This window comes from Pogoniulus pusillus, chromosome 1 (assembly GCF_015220805.1).
Source record: "Pogoniulus pusillus isolate bPogPus1 chromosome 1, bPogPus1.pri, whole genome shotgun sequence".
Taxonomy (NCBI): Eukaryota; Metazoa; Chordata; class Aves; order Piciformes; family Lybiidae; genus Pogoniulus; species Pogoniulus pusillus.
Genome location: NC_087264.1, coordinates 29,383,943 through 29,401,267, shown reverse-complemented (window position 1 = coordinate 29,401,267; position 17,325 = coordinate 29,383,943). Strand labels below are relative to the sequence as shown.

The following is a 17,325-nucleotide window of genomic DNA, read 5'->3' as shown; positions in this document are numbered from 1 at the left end:
AACATCTTGAAGTGCACTGATTCATCTCTGAGAAGTGCCTAATGCACAAAAACATTTAAATGGATAACTTTTTACTTTAATTGGGTTAATTTGTTTTCTTATTTTTATTGGTTTATTTTCTTCTTTTCTTCAGAACCAATGCACTCAGGGAGAAAAGCTGAGTTGTCTTTCCGCTTGGGCATTATTTTCAAAATGCTTTTTGTTAAACTATAGTCAAATGCAGCAGTGGCTGTATAGCATCCCTGTAAACATACATCGGTGCTTCAAGAGGGTAACTTAAAATATGACTAAATCCATAGTTTATATCATCATTGACAGGAAAGTGTTTTGTTAAACCCCTATCTAGCAAGACGTGAAAACTAATTGTGTCTAAAAAGCTGGTTACAACCCTTTATCTGGGAAACATTCAGTATCTTTTAGGACAGATGTTTTTCTCCAAGAGAATTCTTGTATCAGAATGAAGTTGAGCTTTAAAAAGAAGTACCTATACTAAGAATTAATTGATCTCGGACTAAGCATATTCTGACAGAATGTTAACTTCTGTAGAACAAAGCAACTTATTTTTTTCTGTTTAATTTCAAGAAAACCTCTTGGAAACAGAGGGAAAGCCTTTATTTGGATCTCTGCAAAATAGACAGGTATGGTCAAGTAAGATATGCAATACATTTTAAACAAGAAGCCAATTATATGTGTATATACATAGATAAAAAATATACTCATACATAGAAAACCTGACTGTGAAAAGTGCTGACATGGAGATAATTCTTTGCTGAGGAATAGCTCTCAACATGTTTAGCTTGATAAAATAAAGAGCGTCTTGGAAGAATTATGTTTCTACTTAGGCATGAAAATTCCTATTATTTTAATTTATCAATGTGTTTTCTATTTGTAGTAGTAGATGTTTTTACAGCTTTATTTCACTGTTACGTGATTTTTCCTGTCTGACCATTTTCTCTTGCGCTCTAGCACAGTGGCCTTAAAGCATTAGTGCAGTTTGCAGCTGCTCAGAGAACAACATCACCACAGGTCCTGATACAGAAACATCTGGTTCGCCTTCTAGGAGGTACTGTGTTCCATTTCATGGCTACCTTGTGTGTTGCTGAAGTTTCCATTGCAAAATGACACTCGAAGTAGTACAGCATAGAGGCAAAGGTTAGACTACTGACAAGAGTGCTAACTTCAGTTTCTCTAATGTTGCTTCAAAAGAAGTCATCAGTAGTTCTCTTAACACAACCCTATATCGCTGAAGTGCCCAAAAAATCATCCATCCCAGATGCCCTAGGTCTGGACGTACTCAGATCATTTAGAGATCATTAACAATCTGTTTCTGGCAGTGCACACAGATTGTGTGCTAAGCAGCTAGATAATGCCATGAAACAGATATTTTTGTCTAAAATACGAGACATCACATTTTTAGTATTTGCAAAAGGCTGCTTGCAGTGTAGTTTAAGATATTTGGAACTAGCTTGAGACATAGCTGTCCTCTATGTTTCTTACTGATGGGGGCAGCGTGGTGACCTTTGTGAATTCCACTGTTTGACTTGTCTTCTCTTCCATAGGATTCTTAGATGTAGTAGAGGTTTTGCACTGGGCTAGCTTGTGAGGCAGTATTGCAGTACCTAAGTAGATTTGTTGGCTTCAGCTTTAACACTGTGTACTTCATTAGAGCTAGAGAAATGAATCAAAGATTTTTACCTTGGAATTTTGATGATGAGCTGGTTGGGTATGTGGAAATAGCTAAACAGATGCATAATCAGTTAAGTGGTAAGCAGCTAATGAAATTAGGTACTTCCTTAGTTCAGAGACTTAGACTTTTTAAATGAAAACACAGAAATGGTAGAGGCTGTAAAATCAGGTTTTGATAGTGCAGTTCAATCCAAAAGAAGGAAATACCTATCAAATGCATAATTGACATCTTTATTTTGCAGTTCTTCTACCAAACTTTAAAGTGGAGGACACTCCATCCCTCTTAGAAGTAGATATGTTCCATGTTTTGGTAAGAAGGTTAATTTTCTTTTTTGTGTTAATGCTTGCTTTTTAACATAGATTTTTGTGTGCTTCACCCTGTGCTTAGTCCGTCATTATCTGTTCATTTGCGTGAGTCAAATGACTACATATGCATTGCACATGAGGAAATGGTTACATACAGCTGCTATTACAAGTCTTAGCTTTAGTTTTGCTGTTCTTCTAGCTTTCAAATCTTCACTGTTGCACTGTTACTAGATTTCATGCTTGATTACTACCTCCATAAATAACCCAATCTGAGAAATGCACCCAGTCAGCTTGTTGCTCTCATTTTCTTTCTCTCAGTAAACCTCTCTGTGATTCCTTCACATTCACTCTCATTACCTTCTTTATTCTCCTTAGCCTCTTTCTCTTCATCAGACAAGTCTGTATCACAGTTTCTTTTACAGTCAAAACCAACCCCAAACCACCCAAAAAAAACCCTAAACAAATGAAATAAACAAATGCACCGAAAACCTGTTTTGTCCTGGTTGCCTTTCAGACTAATGCTTGGTCTTACTTCTCACATTTTTCATTATGCTTTGTCGTATGTCAGAAACCAGAAATTAAGCTTTCTTCTTTGCATACCTAAACTGGTAATTATGGTGGAATTGCATCTGCGTTTCCCATGTGCTTGAGTGACACAAAAGGTTAAGGTTTTCCAATGAGTTTTTGCTGCTCTTTGATTTAAAACTGGGAAGAAAAATGAATATATTTAAATTGACTACAGAAATGAAATGTAAATATATAATGAGAACATAATTTCTATTACCCATGTAGTTATTGCCAGGTTTGTTTCATGTTTGTTCTTTCCCTTTCACTGTAGGTGGGAGCTGTGTTGTCTTTTCCATCTTTATACTGGGAGGATGCTGTAGATTTGCAACCTTCATCAGTTAGTTCAGCCTATAACCACCTCTACCTCTTCCATCTGACAACACTGGCACACATAACACAAATAATCATCTCTTCAGCAACAGGTAGAGAACCTGGATTGGAGTTGGATTGTTCTGGCATTTTTTCACTATTTCTCAAAAATAATGGTTGGACACCACTAGTGTCCTCCAGGTATAAACTTCCTCAGAAGAAATGATACTTAATGCTAAGCAATAATAACTTTTTTCTGGTAAATAAAGAGCACTACATCGTTTTGGAGTGTTTTGTTTTATCTCTTCTAGCCGAAGAAAATAACACAGGACTTGTTCAAGCTGTTCATTACAGAGTCATAACTTTTCCTTCTTCACTCCTTGAAGGAACTCTGCCCAGCAGCAGCACTCCAAACTACAGAGTGACAGTTACTATGCTTTTGGGAAGGAAACTTTACCCTTCAACCTAGTAAATACCTAGAGCCAAAATGCAGAATCCTGTGAACTGATCAAATAGAAAAAAAAGTTGAATTCCATTTTTTACTACTACTTAAGCTGTCAGTAATATACAAGCTTTCTAGCTACTACTTTGAGCATGGTGAGAGCCAAGAAAATTCTCGTAGTTTGTTCTGTGTCAAACATAAACTTCTTTATAGCATGCACTTTTAGGAGACCATTCGTTAGTTTAAAAACAGCAAATAGAAAAGTAAAATAGTAAGCAAAACAGTGTGATACCATTTCCACAAATCTAATAACAAAAAGAACTCAGCATATGTAAAAGAGAAGCATGCCACAAATGATGTGCATTTACAGTGGTATTCATCTTTTTGCTTACAGAATCCCCTGCTGCTCAGTCATCTGACAACAGCGAGGAGGCAAGGGCTGCAGAGTATTTCTGTAAGGAGGTTTGCCAGTACACCGGTGGGTAAGTAACAGCATTTCATTGTCTTAGAAAGATGGTAGCAACACAGAAAAACAGAAAAAAACCACCTGTTTTTAGTGAAAATAGCTACTTTTTGTGGATAGCAGAGTAAATTCTTAGTGTAAGGGTGAAAACAAACCCAAAAATCTATATTCATTCTGGGTGGAAATACAGACTCTAACTGTAGTTAGTTATTTTTTCTTTGCCTTGATTGATTTTAGAGTTTTCTTCTTTGTTTTTGTCATTGTTGGTTGTGATGGTTTGGGTGTTAACCTGCCCTCCCCCACTTTGGAAGGCACCCAGACTAGACTCAGCCAGCTCTGGAGTATGAATGAAGCTTATTTTTACAGCTGGCACAATATACAAGCAGATAGTTACAGTATATACAGTTATATACAGAAATATACAAGATAAAAGGTAATACAGAAACACAACTCCCCTCCCAGAAACCTGAGTCCCCAGGAGGGGCTCTCAACCACCCCTTCACCTTCCCTCTACTCCTCTCAACCTTACCCCAATCCCAAGGAAGAATAGAGGTTCAGCCAGGGGGTTAGGAAGCAAAATGAGTTAGTCCAAAATGGAGGGTGAGGTTAGAGAGATGCAGCTCAGCCAGCAGCCCAAGTGAGAGTGGTTATCTAATGTTTTTTGTTTCTTGTTCCTATACATCTCAGCAAGCTTATGAGCGAAGTAGACATCACCATTGTTTTCTTTCCACAGCCTGTAATCTAGTTCTTCTCACCAAAACATTCTAGCCTGCTTCAAACTAGCACATTGGGATTTAGTTTGTTTCAGATTGTAATTGGAAACTAGAAAGAAGCCAATGGTTGCATTGAAGAAGTGCAAAAGCCCAGAGCTATACAGAGCTGCTTACTTGAGTGTTAGTGCCCATCTTTTCAGACTTCTTGGATAGGTATAACTACAGACTGTTTGGGACTGCAGTATCTGTGTGTGAAATGAACTAGAAGATGTTGTTATAGTATGGCTTTACAGGTTGTTACACTATGGATGATGTTATAGTATGGCTTTACAGGTTGTTACACTATGGATGATGTTATAGTATGGCTTTACAGGTTGTTCCTCATCAGGACCTGGTCAAAATTTGTGTGGCCATTATGCTCCTATAAAGGTGAATTGAATCAATTTTAAACAATCTGAGTGTTCCTGTTGTGACTTCCCTAATTTAAAAAAATATTTATTCTGTTGGTTTTGGTTTTATGGAAAAGTATTCTTATTTGCTTGGGCTTTTGTTCTCACTTATGAACTGAATCCAAAACCACCAACTGAATGTTGATAGTAATAAAACAAAAAACAAAAAAACAACAAAAACCAAATTGCTGCCTTTTGGTAACAACAGCTGGTTTAAGAATCAATTGTTCTGTGTGGTGCTGTATGGCATGCTTGAAGTTAGGTTATTTTGAGATGGACAGCTAGGTATTGGCGATTTATTTTTCATAACTCAGAAAAAATGTAGGTTGAGAATCTGGAGGCATAATGTAAGTGTTCTACCTAAAGTCAATCCTCCATTCATAGGCAGAGGGCAAGTCTGAAGTTAGGTGCTGGTGGCTTTTACAGAATCAGGGATACATCAGTGTTGCTTCTGCACAGCTGCCATTCTACCCACTCTAACCAACATGTGAATGTCCTGGAAGGATTTGCACTACAAGCTACTGCAGCTCTTTCTCATTTCTGTGTTACAGATGCTTTAGTCAGGATATTCCAGGCTGCCTTGTGTGGGATTGTGTTAAAAAAGGCATCATGCCTTACCTTCGTTGTGCTGCTTTGTTTTTTCATTATTTGCTGGGAGTCCCTCCACCTGAGGAGCTACTGCAAGGTAAATATGAGAAAGCGAATAGAGTTATATATTGACTTGGTTTGCTGTTCCCTTGGAAGAATGGCATTTTTAAATGTTCACACTAACTTAGAGCTCATGTGTTAAAAACTTGAAATGAAACAGAAATACTAATGTGTTTAGGAAGGGTCAGATATGAGAAGCTGAGTTGTCTGAGCCACCTTTGCATGGAAGGGAGTAACTTCTCAGTACGTGCCAATATGTGAATGCTAAGTATTTGTGGATAAAAGGATGCTGTGATTTAAGGATGATTCTAGGGACTTACATCACCTGAGAAAGAGCTTAGAGTATGTTTAAGAACAAGCAAACAGTTTTGTGGAGTTCTGATGTTGGTAAATGCTGAAGACATAGGGACTGAGCAAAATAGAGACAAGTAGAAATAAAACATAAAACTTAAACCTTTTCCTTAAAGAATTCCAATGCATTACAAATGCTAAACTCCCAGAAAAGTATTTTGTCTTCTGTCATAACGCAGTGAAACACAGAATTGCCAAATATTTGGAAAGGAGGACTATGAATGACTGAGACAAAATACAGCATCATAAGTAGTTCTATATGAACTAGGCGCTGAATTTGAATTTGCGTAGGATACACAAGTGCAAATCTCTGCATTTTGGAATATGCTGTTGTCCTTACCATTCATCTGGAGCTTTGATTCTATAGGGAGTGAATTAGAAATGCCATTTTGTGTTGCAGAGCCAATAAATGACCACCCAGCAAACCCATTAAATTAGTCTAACTTTGTGCAGAATATTAGCACTGACTAGATCACAGTAAAATTGAATATCCTTGCAGGCCAAAAGGATAGTGGAAAGCTAAAATGTGACAAGCACAGAAAATTTGCTGCACTAATGTGTTACATAATATTCAATGCAATGGAATTCTAGTTTGGAGTGAATTATTCAGCAGTGCTGAAACGCTTTAACAGTTCCTTGTGTTTTTCTTTTACAGTTTCTGAAGAAGGGCAATTCAAGGCACTTTGTAGTTACCTTTCTCTACCTACTAATTTGTTCCTGCTCTTCCAGGAGTATTGGGACACAGTAAATCCACTGCTTCAAAGGTACTAATTGTAACTAGACTGGCTATGTTTCTCTGCTGAAGGCTGTATGGGAGTTCTGGGTCAAATTTGTTCATAAATGGTTGAGCACAAATTGATACCAGAGTTCTCAAGATGTTAAATGTACACAGGTATACTGAATCTCTTAAAACGACTTCAAAACCACAAAACATTCTATATTTCATTTGAATTCAAACATTAAACAATCATAGTTTAAGGAGCTAGTGCTTGCAGACCTACCTAAAATCATTCATGCAGAAAGAATTTACAGAACTTATGCTTGCATGGTATGCAACTTACTGTTCAGTGGCCTATTTTTAATTTGTCTATAGCAAAATTGCTGATCACATGAGATATAAAATAAGAATATGGAAAATTCTGTAGCTGACAGGGTGGGGCTTTGTATTTTGTCTCTGCTTGCAAAATACACTGATGAATGTCGAAGTTAGCTTAATGGGCAAAAGGTACAAAAGGAGGATTATGTACATTGTAATCTGTCAGTAAAGAAATAACTAGTGAAATGCTCCATTTAAAAATGCAAGTTAAAGTAAATAGACACACCTCCACTTCCCCCCACTCCTGAGAATAATCCTGCTGTGTTGCGCTGGAGAATGTCTCCATGTGCAGAATGAGAGGAAACAGCCTTAGGCTGTGGCAGTGGAGGTTTAGATTGGATATTAGGAAAAATTTCTTCACTGAAGGAGTGGTTAAACATTGGAATAGGCAGTCCAGGGAAGTGGTAGAATCACAGTCCCAGAAAGTGCTTGAAAAAACTTTTAAATGTGGTGCTTGGGGATATGTTTGGGTGGTGGACTTGGCAGTGTTAACAGCTGGACTTGATGATAAAGTCCTTTTCACAGTATCACAGTATCACCAAGGTTGGAAGAGACCTCACAGATCATCAAGTCCAACCCTTTACCACAGTGCCCAAGGCTAGACCATGGCACCAAGTGCCACATCCAACCTTGCCTTGAACTGCCCCAGGGACGACGACTCCACCACCTCCCCAGGCAGCCCATTCCAGTGCCCAATGACTCTCTCAGTGAAGAACTTTCTCCTCACCTCGAGCCGAAATTTCCCCTGGCGCAGCCTGAGGCTGTGTCCTCTCGTTCTGGAGCTGGCCACCTGAGAGAAGAGAGCAACCTCCCCCTGGCCACAACCACCCTTCAGGTAGTTGTAGACAGCAATAAGGTCACCCCTGAGCCTCCTCTTCTCCAGGCTAAACAACCCCAGCTCCCTCAGCCTCTCCTCGTAGGGCTTGTGCTCGAGGCCTTTTCCAACCATAATGTCTGCATGACTCTGTTTAGTGTGCCTGTTTGAACACTTGCTTGCATTCATTTGTTGTTCTTGGCAGAATTATTTAGCTAGTGCTAGCCTGTTATGTTTGGAGTTTTTTGTTGGGTTCTTTTTGGTGTGCTTGGTGGGTGGGTTTGTTGTAGTTTTTGTTTGGTTGTTTTTTTTTGTGGGGATCCTTGGGTTTTTGTTTGTCTGTTTTATAAATTTATTTTGTTTTGCTAATGTTTTTTTTGTTTGATGGTGATTTTGGGTGTTTCGTTGCTGTTGGTTGTTTTCTTTGGTGTGTTTTGGTTTTTACTTCAATTCAAGGACATTTTGAGCTGTTGACTCCAAGTTACAGTTCATATAGCTGACAAACAATTCCCTGACTACGTTTTTACTACTATGAATTGCAATCATATTATATATAGATTGATAGCATTTTGACAAGTAAATTATTGAATAAACCTGTCTTATATCATTCCTACACATTCACTCAACTAATGGTGCATGTACGAGCACCAGAGAGGGTTGGTGCTTGTGAACATTAGAAAGTGATCGTCCAGGGCAGTGCTTAACAGGTCCATTGTAGTGCTTCCAGTCAAAAGCAGAATTTTGAAGTAGACAGCTATGTATTTAATAGTAACAGCTTTCAAATCAGGCATCTGAGCTCCCATATGTTTTGTGAAAGAATCTTATTTCAGAGACTAAATTTGATGATTGTTGAGAAATGTGTTAAATGAAGCTTACTGGATTGACCATCTGCTTCAGTTGTCGCTTCCTTCTCCTTTTTGTAAATAATTTACAAGTCATCAGTTTCACTCCTGAGTAACTTGCCAATACCTGCCATTGTTGTTGTAGACTCATTTGCCATTCTAAGCAAGAGTTAAACATGCAATGAAACATTGTAAAATAACAATTTGGTTATAAAATAAAAGCAATAAGTATTTTCCTGTTAGAACACATGAAACTTTTCTACACTTGGACTTACATCTGTGTTTTGTAGCCCACTTTGAGAATCTCAGTGTGTCTGAAGACTGCTTTAATATTTTAATGTTCTTTTTTCATGTGTATGTTGAGTAAGCATGTTTATTTTATACAGGTTTTTCTCTTGTATGCAAACAAATCCTTTTTCCAAAGCCATGAGGAATGGCTGGTTTTCCTTGTGATGTTTTAGCTAGAAGTAGCAGTGCTTTATCTGTGTTCTGATTTTCCTTGCTGCTTACTAGTTCAGTGATTTTGATGTTTGTTTGAAATAGGTGGTGTGCTGACCCGGTAGTTTTAAGTTGTTTGAAGGGGAAAAGCATTGCAATAAGGTAAGTTTGTTTCTGTTTCATTTTGGGTTTTATTCTTGTTGTTAGTTAAAACCATTGAAAGAACAAAGTGCTTGTTACGGGCCAGCTAGAGTGCTTGCATTGCTTGTTTCCTGCTCTTCTGCCAAAAGTAGATTTCTCCTCTTCATTGACAATGTGCAACATTGTTAGACAAGTTACATCACTTACTCTAGGGAAAAACAAAAGCTAATTGAAACAGGGAATGTCTCCAGACATGTAGATAACGTGAAATTTCATTTTGTCATGTTTGCTGAAGTATAGAAATGCTGAAGCTTCCATGTGGAGCCTTTTGACTTTCTACAACTGCACAAGTTTGTGGAAAGGACTGGAAGCATTCGTAGCTATCTGTTCTGTTCTTTGTTGTGATACTTATTACTCTCACAGTAGTTCTTTTTCACTTATGCAGGTATCCTAGGAAAAGAAATTGTTTAATAGAGCTTCCTGAAGACTATAGCTGCCTTCTGAACCAAGCTTCTCAGTTTAGGTAAGGTGTGACATACTTAATGTCTTCTTAGGTGTTCTGTCCCTTTCTAAATTCTTGCAGTTACTGGAACTGATCATAAAATTATTTTGCAGAAGTGCAAGTGCTGTTACACTTATACTGGTCAGTACTGGTCGGTTCATTTTAAACATGAAGCACAGCAGCTTACAGAGTGCAGTCCCTTGTGTTTGGTAGGATAGCACGTAAAATGTTTATAGCTTAATCTGCTGATGGTTTATCACCGGTGTAAAGTGTGCTTGGTTTTGTCCATAAGCCTGACAATTATTTTTGCACTGGACACAAGAAGCCCGGAAGGTTGGCAGTGTTTTGTGCCAGAAAGAGTGAATCATAGGATAATTTAGGTTAGAAGGGACTTCAGCAGATCCCACTAGTCTCACCTCCTGCTTAAAGCGGATATCTTGCAGATGAAATATTTCCAGCAATGTGAAAACATAGCCGAAGGAGCCATGTAGGTGAAATACGATTACTACATACTATGTCTTGGGTTTTTGTTTGTTTCTGGGTTGGGGGGTTAGGGTTGTTTTTTGTTATTGTTCCATTTTTAAGCAACATTATCCATAGTTAACCTTTCTTTTGAAGTTTTCATTCCTGTAGTAACATTCTGACAATGCTTCTTCTAGATGCCCACGATCTTCTGATGATGAACAAAAGCATCCAGTATTGTGTTTATTCTGTGGGGCTATGTTGTGTTCCCAGAATACTTGTTGTCAGGAACTGGTGAATGGAGAAGAGCTGGGAGCCTGTACTTCTCATGCTCTGCAATGTGGAGCTGGAGTCTGTATGTTTCTGAAGTAAGTAGCTAGCCAGAATGTAGCGTAGTAAAGAGCAAAGGGAAATACTTGAAGGTCAAAATTCTCAAATTTGTCAAAGCACTTAATTGTGGTTTTGAGTTTGGGTTTTTTTTTGGTCTGAGATGGAGAAAAATTGCTTTAACTTAAAACAACAGCTCAACAAAACAATAAGAACGTGTTGGGAGTTGGCTTGTATTTTAAATGTATCTTGTTTTCCTTAAGAATCAGGGAATGCAAAGTTGTCCTCATTGAAGGTAAAACCAGGGGTTGCTTATATCCTGCACCCTACTTGGATGAATATGGAGAAACGGATCCAGGTCTGAAGTGAGTAGCTGTTTGCCTGCCTTTACTCGTTTCCACTTGGGTGTGCTTGTCTGTCATACACCCATTTAAACCTGTTCTTCCTGCTAGCATATACAGCACTGTAGTATGTATCTTGGCCTGTCAACTTAAATTGTTTTCAGTCATGAATGGGCCATTGGTAATGGAAAAATACCCTTTTTTTGGTAGTGAAAATGTGTAGAACTATTGCCACTGCTGAAATGCTGTGTTGGAAAAGGCAGTCACTGCTTGCCATGTGTAGACTTTTTGTCATTTCCAGTTCTCTAGTTGGAATAGGTGTTCACAGAAGTATTTCATGTTTCTCTGGCTACGGTTAAGAGTGTTAATGTTAAGCTCTTAATAGAGTAGTTTGTCAGTCACTCTTCTGTTGCGCTTATTGGGTGTTCTTTTTTGTTCTATGAAGAAGAGGCAATCCCCTGCACCTATGTTGGGAGCGTTACCGGAAGCTTCATCTGCTATGGCAACAACACTGCATCATAGAGGAGATTGCCAGGAGCCAAGAGACAAATCAGATCTTCTTTGGATTCAACTGGCAGCTGCTCTGAGTCCCTTAATTTTTGGTGAAAACTTTTACCTTTGGCAGTGCTTCGAAAAAGGAAAGGAGGATTGCATTAAATAATTGACTCTAGAACACAACTGATGGATTCTCTAGGTTGGAAGTATTACTGATACATTGAAACAATCTCATGCTACATGTTTTGGTCATTTTTTTCTTTTCCCTCTTCCTTCTTTCCAAAAAAGGAAAACTACTTATGTAATTATTTACAGAACATTCAGATCCAGAAATATTTCCACTTTTTTGAGAAATTGTAATTGTTTCATAAGCTTTGATAAGGACAGCTGTGATTCAGGACATATACCATGTTTCTGTTTCTTCCATGCCTTGAGAATATACCTAAATATTGTTGCTGTGGAAAAGCCTTCTTTACTTTCTTTAGGTTCTTTTCCCTAGCTTAGTGAAGCTTTTAAATATGTCAAGATCGGTGGCGTAATACTGGAATGGAGGTGGTGCCAGGCCTGTAGTAATCCGTTCCTACAGGTACAGCAGACATTAATTTGTACAGAAAAAGCCTGGATTCATCTGTATGCTGAGATTTAATGAAGAGTTGTCAGTAAAAAACTTCTAAAAGAAGTGTGGGATGAAAAGTGCATGGGGCAATTACCATCTTGCTTGTTGCATTAAAAAGTGAAGTCCATGCTTTTTGCATTGCCAGAACTGCACTTTAATGAATTTGTCCTCTTATTAGCATATATCCTAGGAGGTCTAGGGCTGCACCATTTGGCTAGACTGTGGTTAGCTTTACTCATTTTAAAATTTGTATTCCGAGATTTTCCCCAAGAACCAAATGTGAAAATACTGTTAGTAGCTGCAGTGTAGTTCTGCAACCAACACAACAGCCAGAGACTTCAGTAAAACAGAAGACCTTCAAAACTGCCACTGGCCTAAAATCAAGGCACGAAAGAATCAATTTCTAGAAGCAGAAATAAGATCACCTGCATTTGAGGATTTTTCCACTCTTAGTCCTCTTTAACTATTTGAAGCCCTCTTGCATTTTGGGGAACATCTTCAGTGGTTCAGTGCAGTTAGAGAAAAGAGGGAAAAAAGGTGGCTAAATCTGTCTCTTTGCCCTTCAGTAGTTAGTAGCACATTGTGATTGGACTCTCTCTCAATGTTTTGTGTTTGTGCTTCAGTTCTCGATGTATGTTGTACTGTTTCCTGAATGTCAACCGTAACAGGAGGAAATTTGTAATGCAACAAGTAAAAATACTTTCCCATTTCTGTGTGGAAGTCCAAAGTTGTCAGTACTCTAAATTTCCATGCCCCTTCGCTGTCAGGATTGTTTTGTGTCATTTTAATAAGGCTTGAAAGGGAAGTCTTCAAATTAATGTCAGATAGCGGTTTTGTACAATTTCTGTATTTTTTTTTCTTCTGCTGATCATGTGAGAGATAGTAGAATCACGAATGATTAATCATATTTAAATATTGCTCTTGTCCTAGATTTAAAAGTTTTGAGAGTACGTATGAGTGCACCAAAGAGCACCACAACTCTGTCTAAAAATGGAATACCAATGAATTCAAGTTGGTCTGACTTCAAGTACGTTTTTGTAACATCTGCTATAAATAGTTGGCTTTTTCAGGTATTCTGTTTCTGGCAGTTAAGGCCATTCTTGATTCAGAATTTAAGCCTGAATATGAAACTCTTCAAAGACAAACATTAATTCTTTTAGTCTTCTCTAAAATGTATTTGAAACACATACTGAATTTAGAAGAACAGCTGTCACGAGCTTGCATGCACTGGCAATTTCTAAGGACAACAAAATACTTCTTATCACAAAAGATCTTGGGTTAAGGCTAGCAATTGTATGCCTCTTTGATACCAAAATTGTGTTCACTTACTGTTTCTTTCTGATATTTACCTATTCATTTATCAAAATCTTTTAAGTTACCTTGCACTTCACTGATACAAAAATTCTGTTATCAAATAGGCAGTGAGTTCACTTTAATTTCTCTGTCTGAACTGTTTTGTTTAAGGATAGGAACAGGTCTGAGCAGCTGAGCTCATGTTTAAAGCTCTAGAAATCTCTTTGTAGCTGAAGAAGTGGGAGAGCAAAGTTGCATCTTTCTGTACATTTGCACATAGTAGTTTAGCAAATGGGCTCCCCTATCATTTACTGACTAGTGTGGTCATCTTTCATTTCATAAACTACTATGCAGTTTAGTTCACTGTGAGTATAATTTGTATTTAGTGATCGCAAGACGCTTATGCCACTGATTTCTGTTCCATTCAAGCTGACAGATGAAGTTATTTAATAATGCACATATTGGTATCTTCAATTGCAAAAATGTAAATTTGAAACTTGTATAATGTTCTTGTGCTTTTGAAATAAAATATCTTGTATATGTATATTTAAAAAAAAGGAAATAAAGTAACTTCTCATAGATTTCCCTTTTTATTTGCAGGTGCTTTGATACCAGTTCATTTTAGAAAAGCATTATAGCAGTGTCTGTGTCAGGATGGAAAAAGGGAAGAGTTAGTAAATGGTTGGTAAACAATAATAGTTATCCCTGCAGTACATACCATCATTCTACCAGTTAATAATGGTGGCACACTTACTTAGAGAAGTACTCTACTTGTAACTTGCCCTAGTATGTTACTGGTGCAAATTCCTGCAGTGTGTACCTTAATTAGTAAAATAAGTCTTAAGTACAGAACAGTATTTAAATGTTCTTAAACTGATTGGAGTGATTCTGGCTTTGTAGCTTCTCAAGAAAGAACTGACTGTACTATCTGTTAGGTAATTTACCTCTAGAAAGGGAAAGTATGTGGTGTGGGTCTCATGTGCTCTGTGATGTGTATTAAAAGTGGGGAAAAAAATTTTTAAGAAGTCCTTTATTACAGAGCTAAGCAAACAGCCAAGAAATCTTTTATGCCTTTTGTGTAGGAACAAGCTGTTGGCTGGCATCACTTTATTGTTCCTTTCTTGTAGCGTTGGACACCGTCAAGAGTTTGGGTGTTAACTGTGTTTCTGTCTCTGCTTATTCTATTAAAGCAATCAGTTACTGAAGATGTAAAAGTTAAAGGTAGATGGGTCAAGGTTTACTAGCATAAATGTTGTGAAGTACATTAGAACAAGAAGTCCATTCATGGGTGTGTGTGTGGGGGTAAAATTAGAAAAGTCACTTAGTGTCAAGTTGCAATGTACACTTGTATAGAGTTATATAGAGAAGGATTTCAGCCATTGTATGTTTTTTTATTGTTGAAATCCACTTTAATTTCTAGACAGTCTCCGTTGTCAACTATTCGGATTCATGATCCGAGTATCTAAGTTACTTAGATTCTTTTAACCTATTACTTGACCTTCAAAGATAGTTTCCTAAAAAAGGATAACTATTCCATTTCTGTGGCATAATCTGTTTTATTTTTTCTTAATTGTGTTTTGCAGGTAGGCTCAGTTTTGAGTTCGATACAGAAAGGCAATGGATAATAATGAAAATTCAGTCCTATGCAAGTATCTCAAACTCAGTGATTTCCTATCCTAGCTACATTTCTCTAAACGTAACATTCAGTATTGTCCAAAGTGTAAATGAAAGAGCAGCTGTGTAAAGGAAATGTGCTTGAAGGAAAGGGCAAACTGAAATTCAAAGGGACTTTATACATTGTTTCCTGTAATGGTAAGAGGAGACTGGCTATAAAATTAAACATGCAACATTAGAACTGTCCTTGAGTTTTCTTTTTCTTTCTGTGACTATCATTTATGAGATTAGTGTCAAAAAAAGGATTGTAGTTTGTGACATTTAATTACAGGCTGTCAAACAATAGAATTCATTTTAAGAGGTTTCTGGGCTTCATATATAAGTCAGTGAGCCTCAGTGAACTGTCCTGAAGTAGGTAGTGGGGACTGGATTTCATGACGACTACAAGTCCTCCACTATACTTGAAGATCTATGGTTAGTCTTTCAGCAGACTGCAGAACCTTGTCCCTTTTCTCTTAATAGTGCGTGAAATATAACATTAGATTCCTGAGTACAAGTATTGAGATAGTCTAGTGCTTGGAGAGAGGTCATCTCAGCATATTAGAGTTTCTGCTTGAAGGTTACCTGGAAGGTACCATGGCAGCTTGAGAAATACTCATTGATGCTGAAAAGCCTCCAGTCATCTTTTCATTCCATTTCTCTTGGTAAATCATACTGAACTCTACTAAAGGTGGCAAAAGCAGTGTGTCTCCATCTCATGATACTGCAGATGAGATTAGGAAACTGATTTTTCCAATTCAAACTTTAACAGAACTTCACTGTGCAATTCCATTTGCATAGTCCATACAGCCTGCAATTAATGTACAGGATCAATCCATTAATGTGAGAGTCTGCTCTACCTATGTTATGTGAGCATCAAGCTGCCTACATGGATCTTTGCTAAACTAGAGAGTACCATATGCAGAGCCTGTTGTGCGAAACTGATAAGGAGCACAGGTGTACCAAACCATTTATAAGGGTTTAAATGTCCTTAATCTTGTGTTGTAGAGAACTGTATGGTTGCATGCAATGAAGAATGATCTGTCTGCAGCAGGGAGGTTAGTTGAGCTTCTAAGGTAATGTGCTGTGTTCATATTTAAAAATGCAAATTAAACTCTAAATATGCTCTATTTGTATATTTCTTACTAATTATGATCAGTATAGTGCTAGTGTTTTCAGTGGTAATCAAGTCTTTAAAGGAAGAACATTGAAATTGCAGTTTCTACAGGAACTGCCACGGTGCCTTTGGCAGAAACCGAACATTAAAATGTTTCAGGTTTGTTAGGGTTTTTTAATGGAGAAGTTCATAAAGATGGTATTTTTAAGCATAAGGGAGTTGCTGAGCCTGGAAGTTGCCGTTGCAAAACCTTATTGTTATTAATTCTGACTAGATTAAGCATTAATAACAAATAGGATAAGGAGCAGCCCTCAAACCGTATTTATTTCTGTATCTGAGCAGATGCTCTGGATTAAAGGCTTGGCTTGCTAAAGCCATCTTTGTCTTTATGAATTACAAAGGATTAAGGATGGAGCCTGTGCTGCTACCTGAGTTTGTGTTTTTGATTCAGTGTAATGTCAGTGCTCAAGGAAACACAAACTATTGTGACAGCTGCTCTAAAGCAAGCTAGGTAAGCATAGTGCAGTTCCACTCTCTGAGGTAACTAATATATACAAAGCAAAGAAGAGAGCATTTATTTCAATATCCCAGTTACTGTGGAATGAGATGTCAGCTTTTAAATAAATATATGCATATGCTCTTCTATCCTGGTTTACAGCCATTTTCTTCATGCTAAACTGCTCCTCACTTCCATTTTTTTAAAAGTTGCATATTCTGTTGATTGAAATTTTTCCAAATGAAACAAATCCATGTAACTAATTTCTGATTCTCTTTAAGTTGCTTCTGATTATCTTACACACTTTTGGTTACTCAGCAATGCAAAACCAAATTATTTTTCCAAATGTGCCTGGGGGTGTTAAGGAATTGATTTCTCTGAGCTGCTGCAGTTGGCACTTTGCAGACTTCTCTGGAAAACCAAAAATAGAGGGGTTTGGTTTTTTGGTTGTTGTTGGTTTTTGTTTGTTTGTTTGTTTGTTTTTTAAGATCATATTCTGTTGCAAAGTCTGATTTGCAGCACACAACTGTCTTTCTCCCCAGTCTCTCAAACTCACTACTTCCTAACATCCAGTTTAAATCTCTTCTGCTGCAGCTTGGAACTGTTTGCACACCTTCTCTCACTGGACCTCAATGTGTAGAGCTCAGCACTTTGCTCTCCACTTCCCCTTAGGAAGCTGTAGAGAGCAAGGAGCTTGCCCCTAACCCTCTTTTTCTTCAAGTTAAACAAGCCTGAAGTTCTCAGTCACTCCTTAGAGG

At 37.7% G+C, this 17,325-nt stretch overlaps 1 protein-coding gene across 3 annotated transcripts in view; it reads left to right on the top strand.

Annotated features, from left to right (window-relative positions):
- The window catches only part of UBR1 (ubiquitin protein ligase E3 component n-recognin 1), a 66,099-nt gene extending 52,217 nt beyond the window's left edge, over window positions 1-13,882 (top strand). For all 3 annotated transcript variants that reach the window (XM_064146643.1, XM_064146634.1, XM_064146652.1), the window contains 12 exons: window positions 583-638; window positions 967-1,063; window positions 1,929-1,996; window positions 2,831-2,981; window positions 3,705-3,792; window positions 5,487-5,620; window positions 6,590-6,698; window positions 9,230-9,286; window positions 9,711-9,788; window positions 10,427-10,597; window positions 10,820-10,921; window positions 11,343-13,882. In XM_064146643.1, coding sequence (XP_064002713.1) covers window positions 583-638; window positions 967-1,063; window positions 1,929-1,996; window positions 2,831-2,981; window positions 3,705-3,792; window positions 5,487-5,620; window positions 6,590-6,698; window positions 9,230-9,286; window positions 9,711-9,788; window positions 10,427-10,597; window positions 10,820-10,921; window positions 11,343-11,484 — 1,253 coding nt within the window. In that variant the 3' untranslated portion in view covers window positions 11,485-13,882. The remainder of the gene's footprint in view (window positions 1-582; window positions 639-966; window positions 1,064-1,928; window positions 1,997-2,830; window positions 2,982-3,704; window positions 3,793-5,486; window positions 5,621-6,589; window positions 6,699-9,229; window positions 9,287-9,710; window positions 9,789-10,426; window positions 10,598-10,819; window positions 10,922-11,342) is intronic.
- Window positions 13,883-17,325: the final 3,443 nt, after the last annotated feature.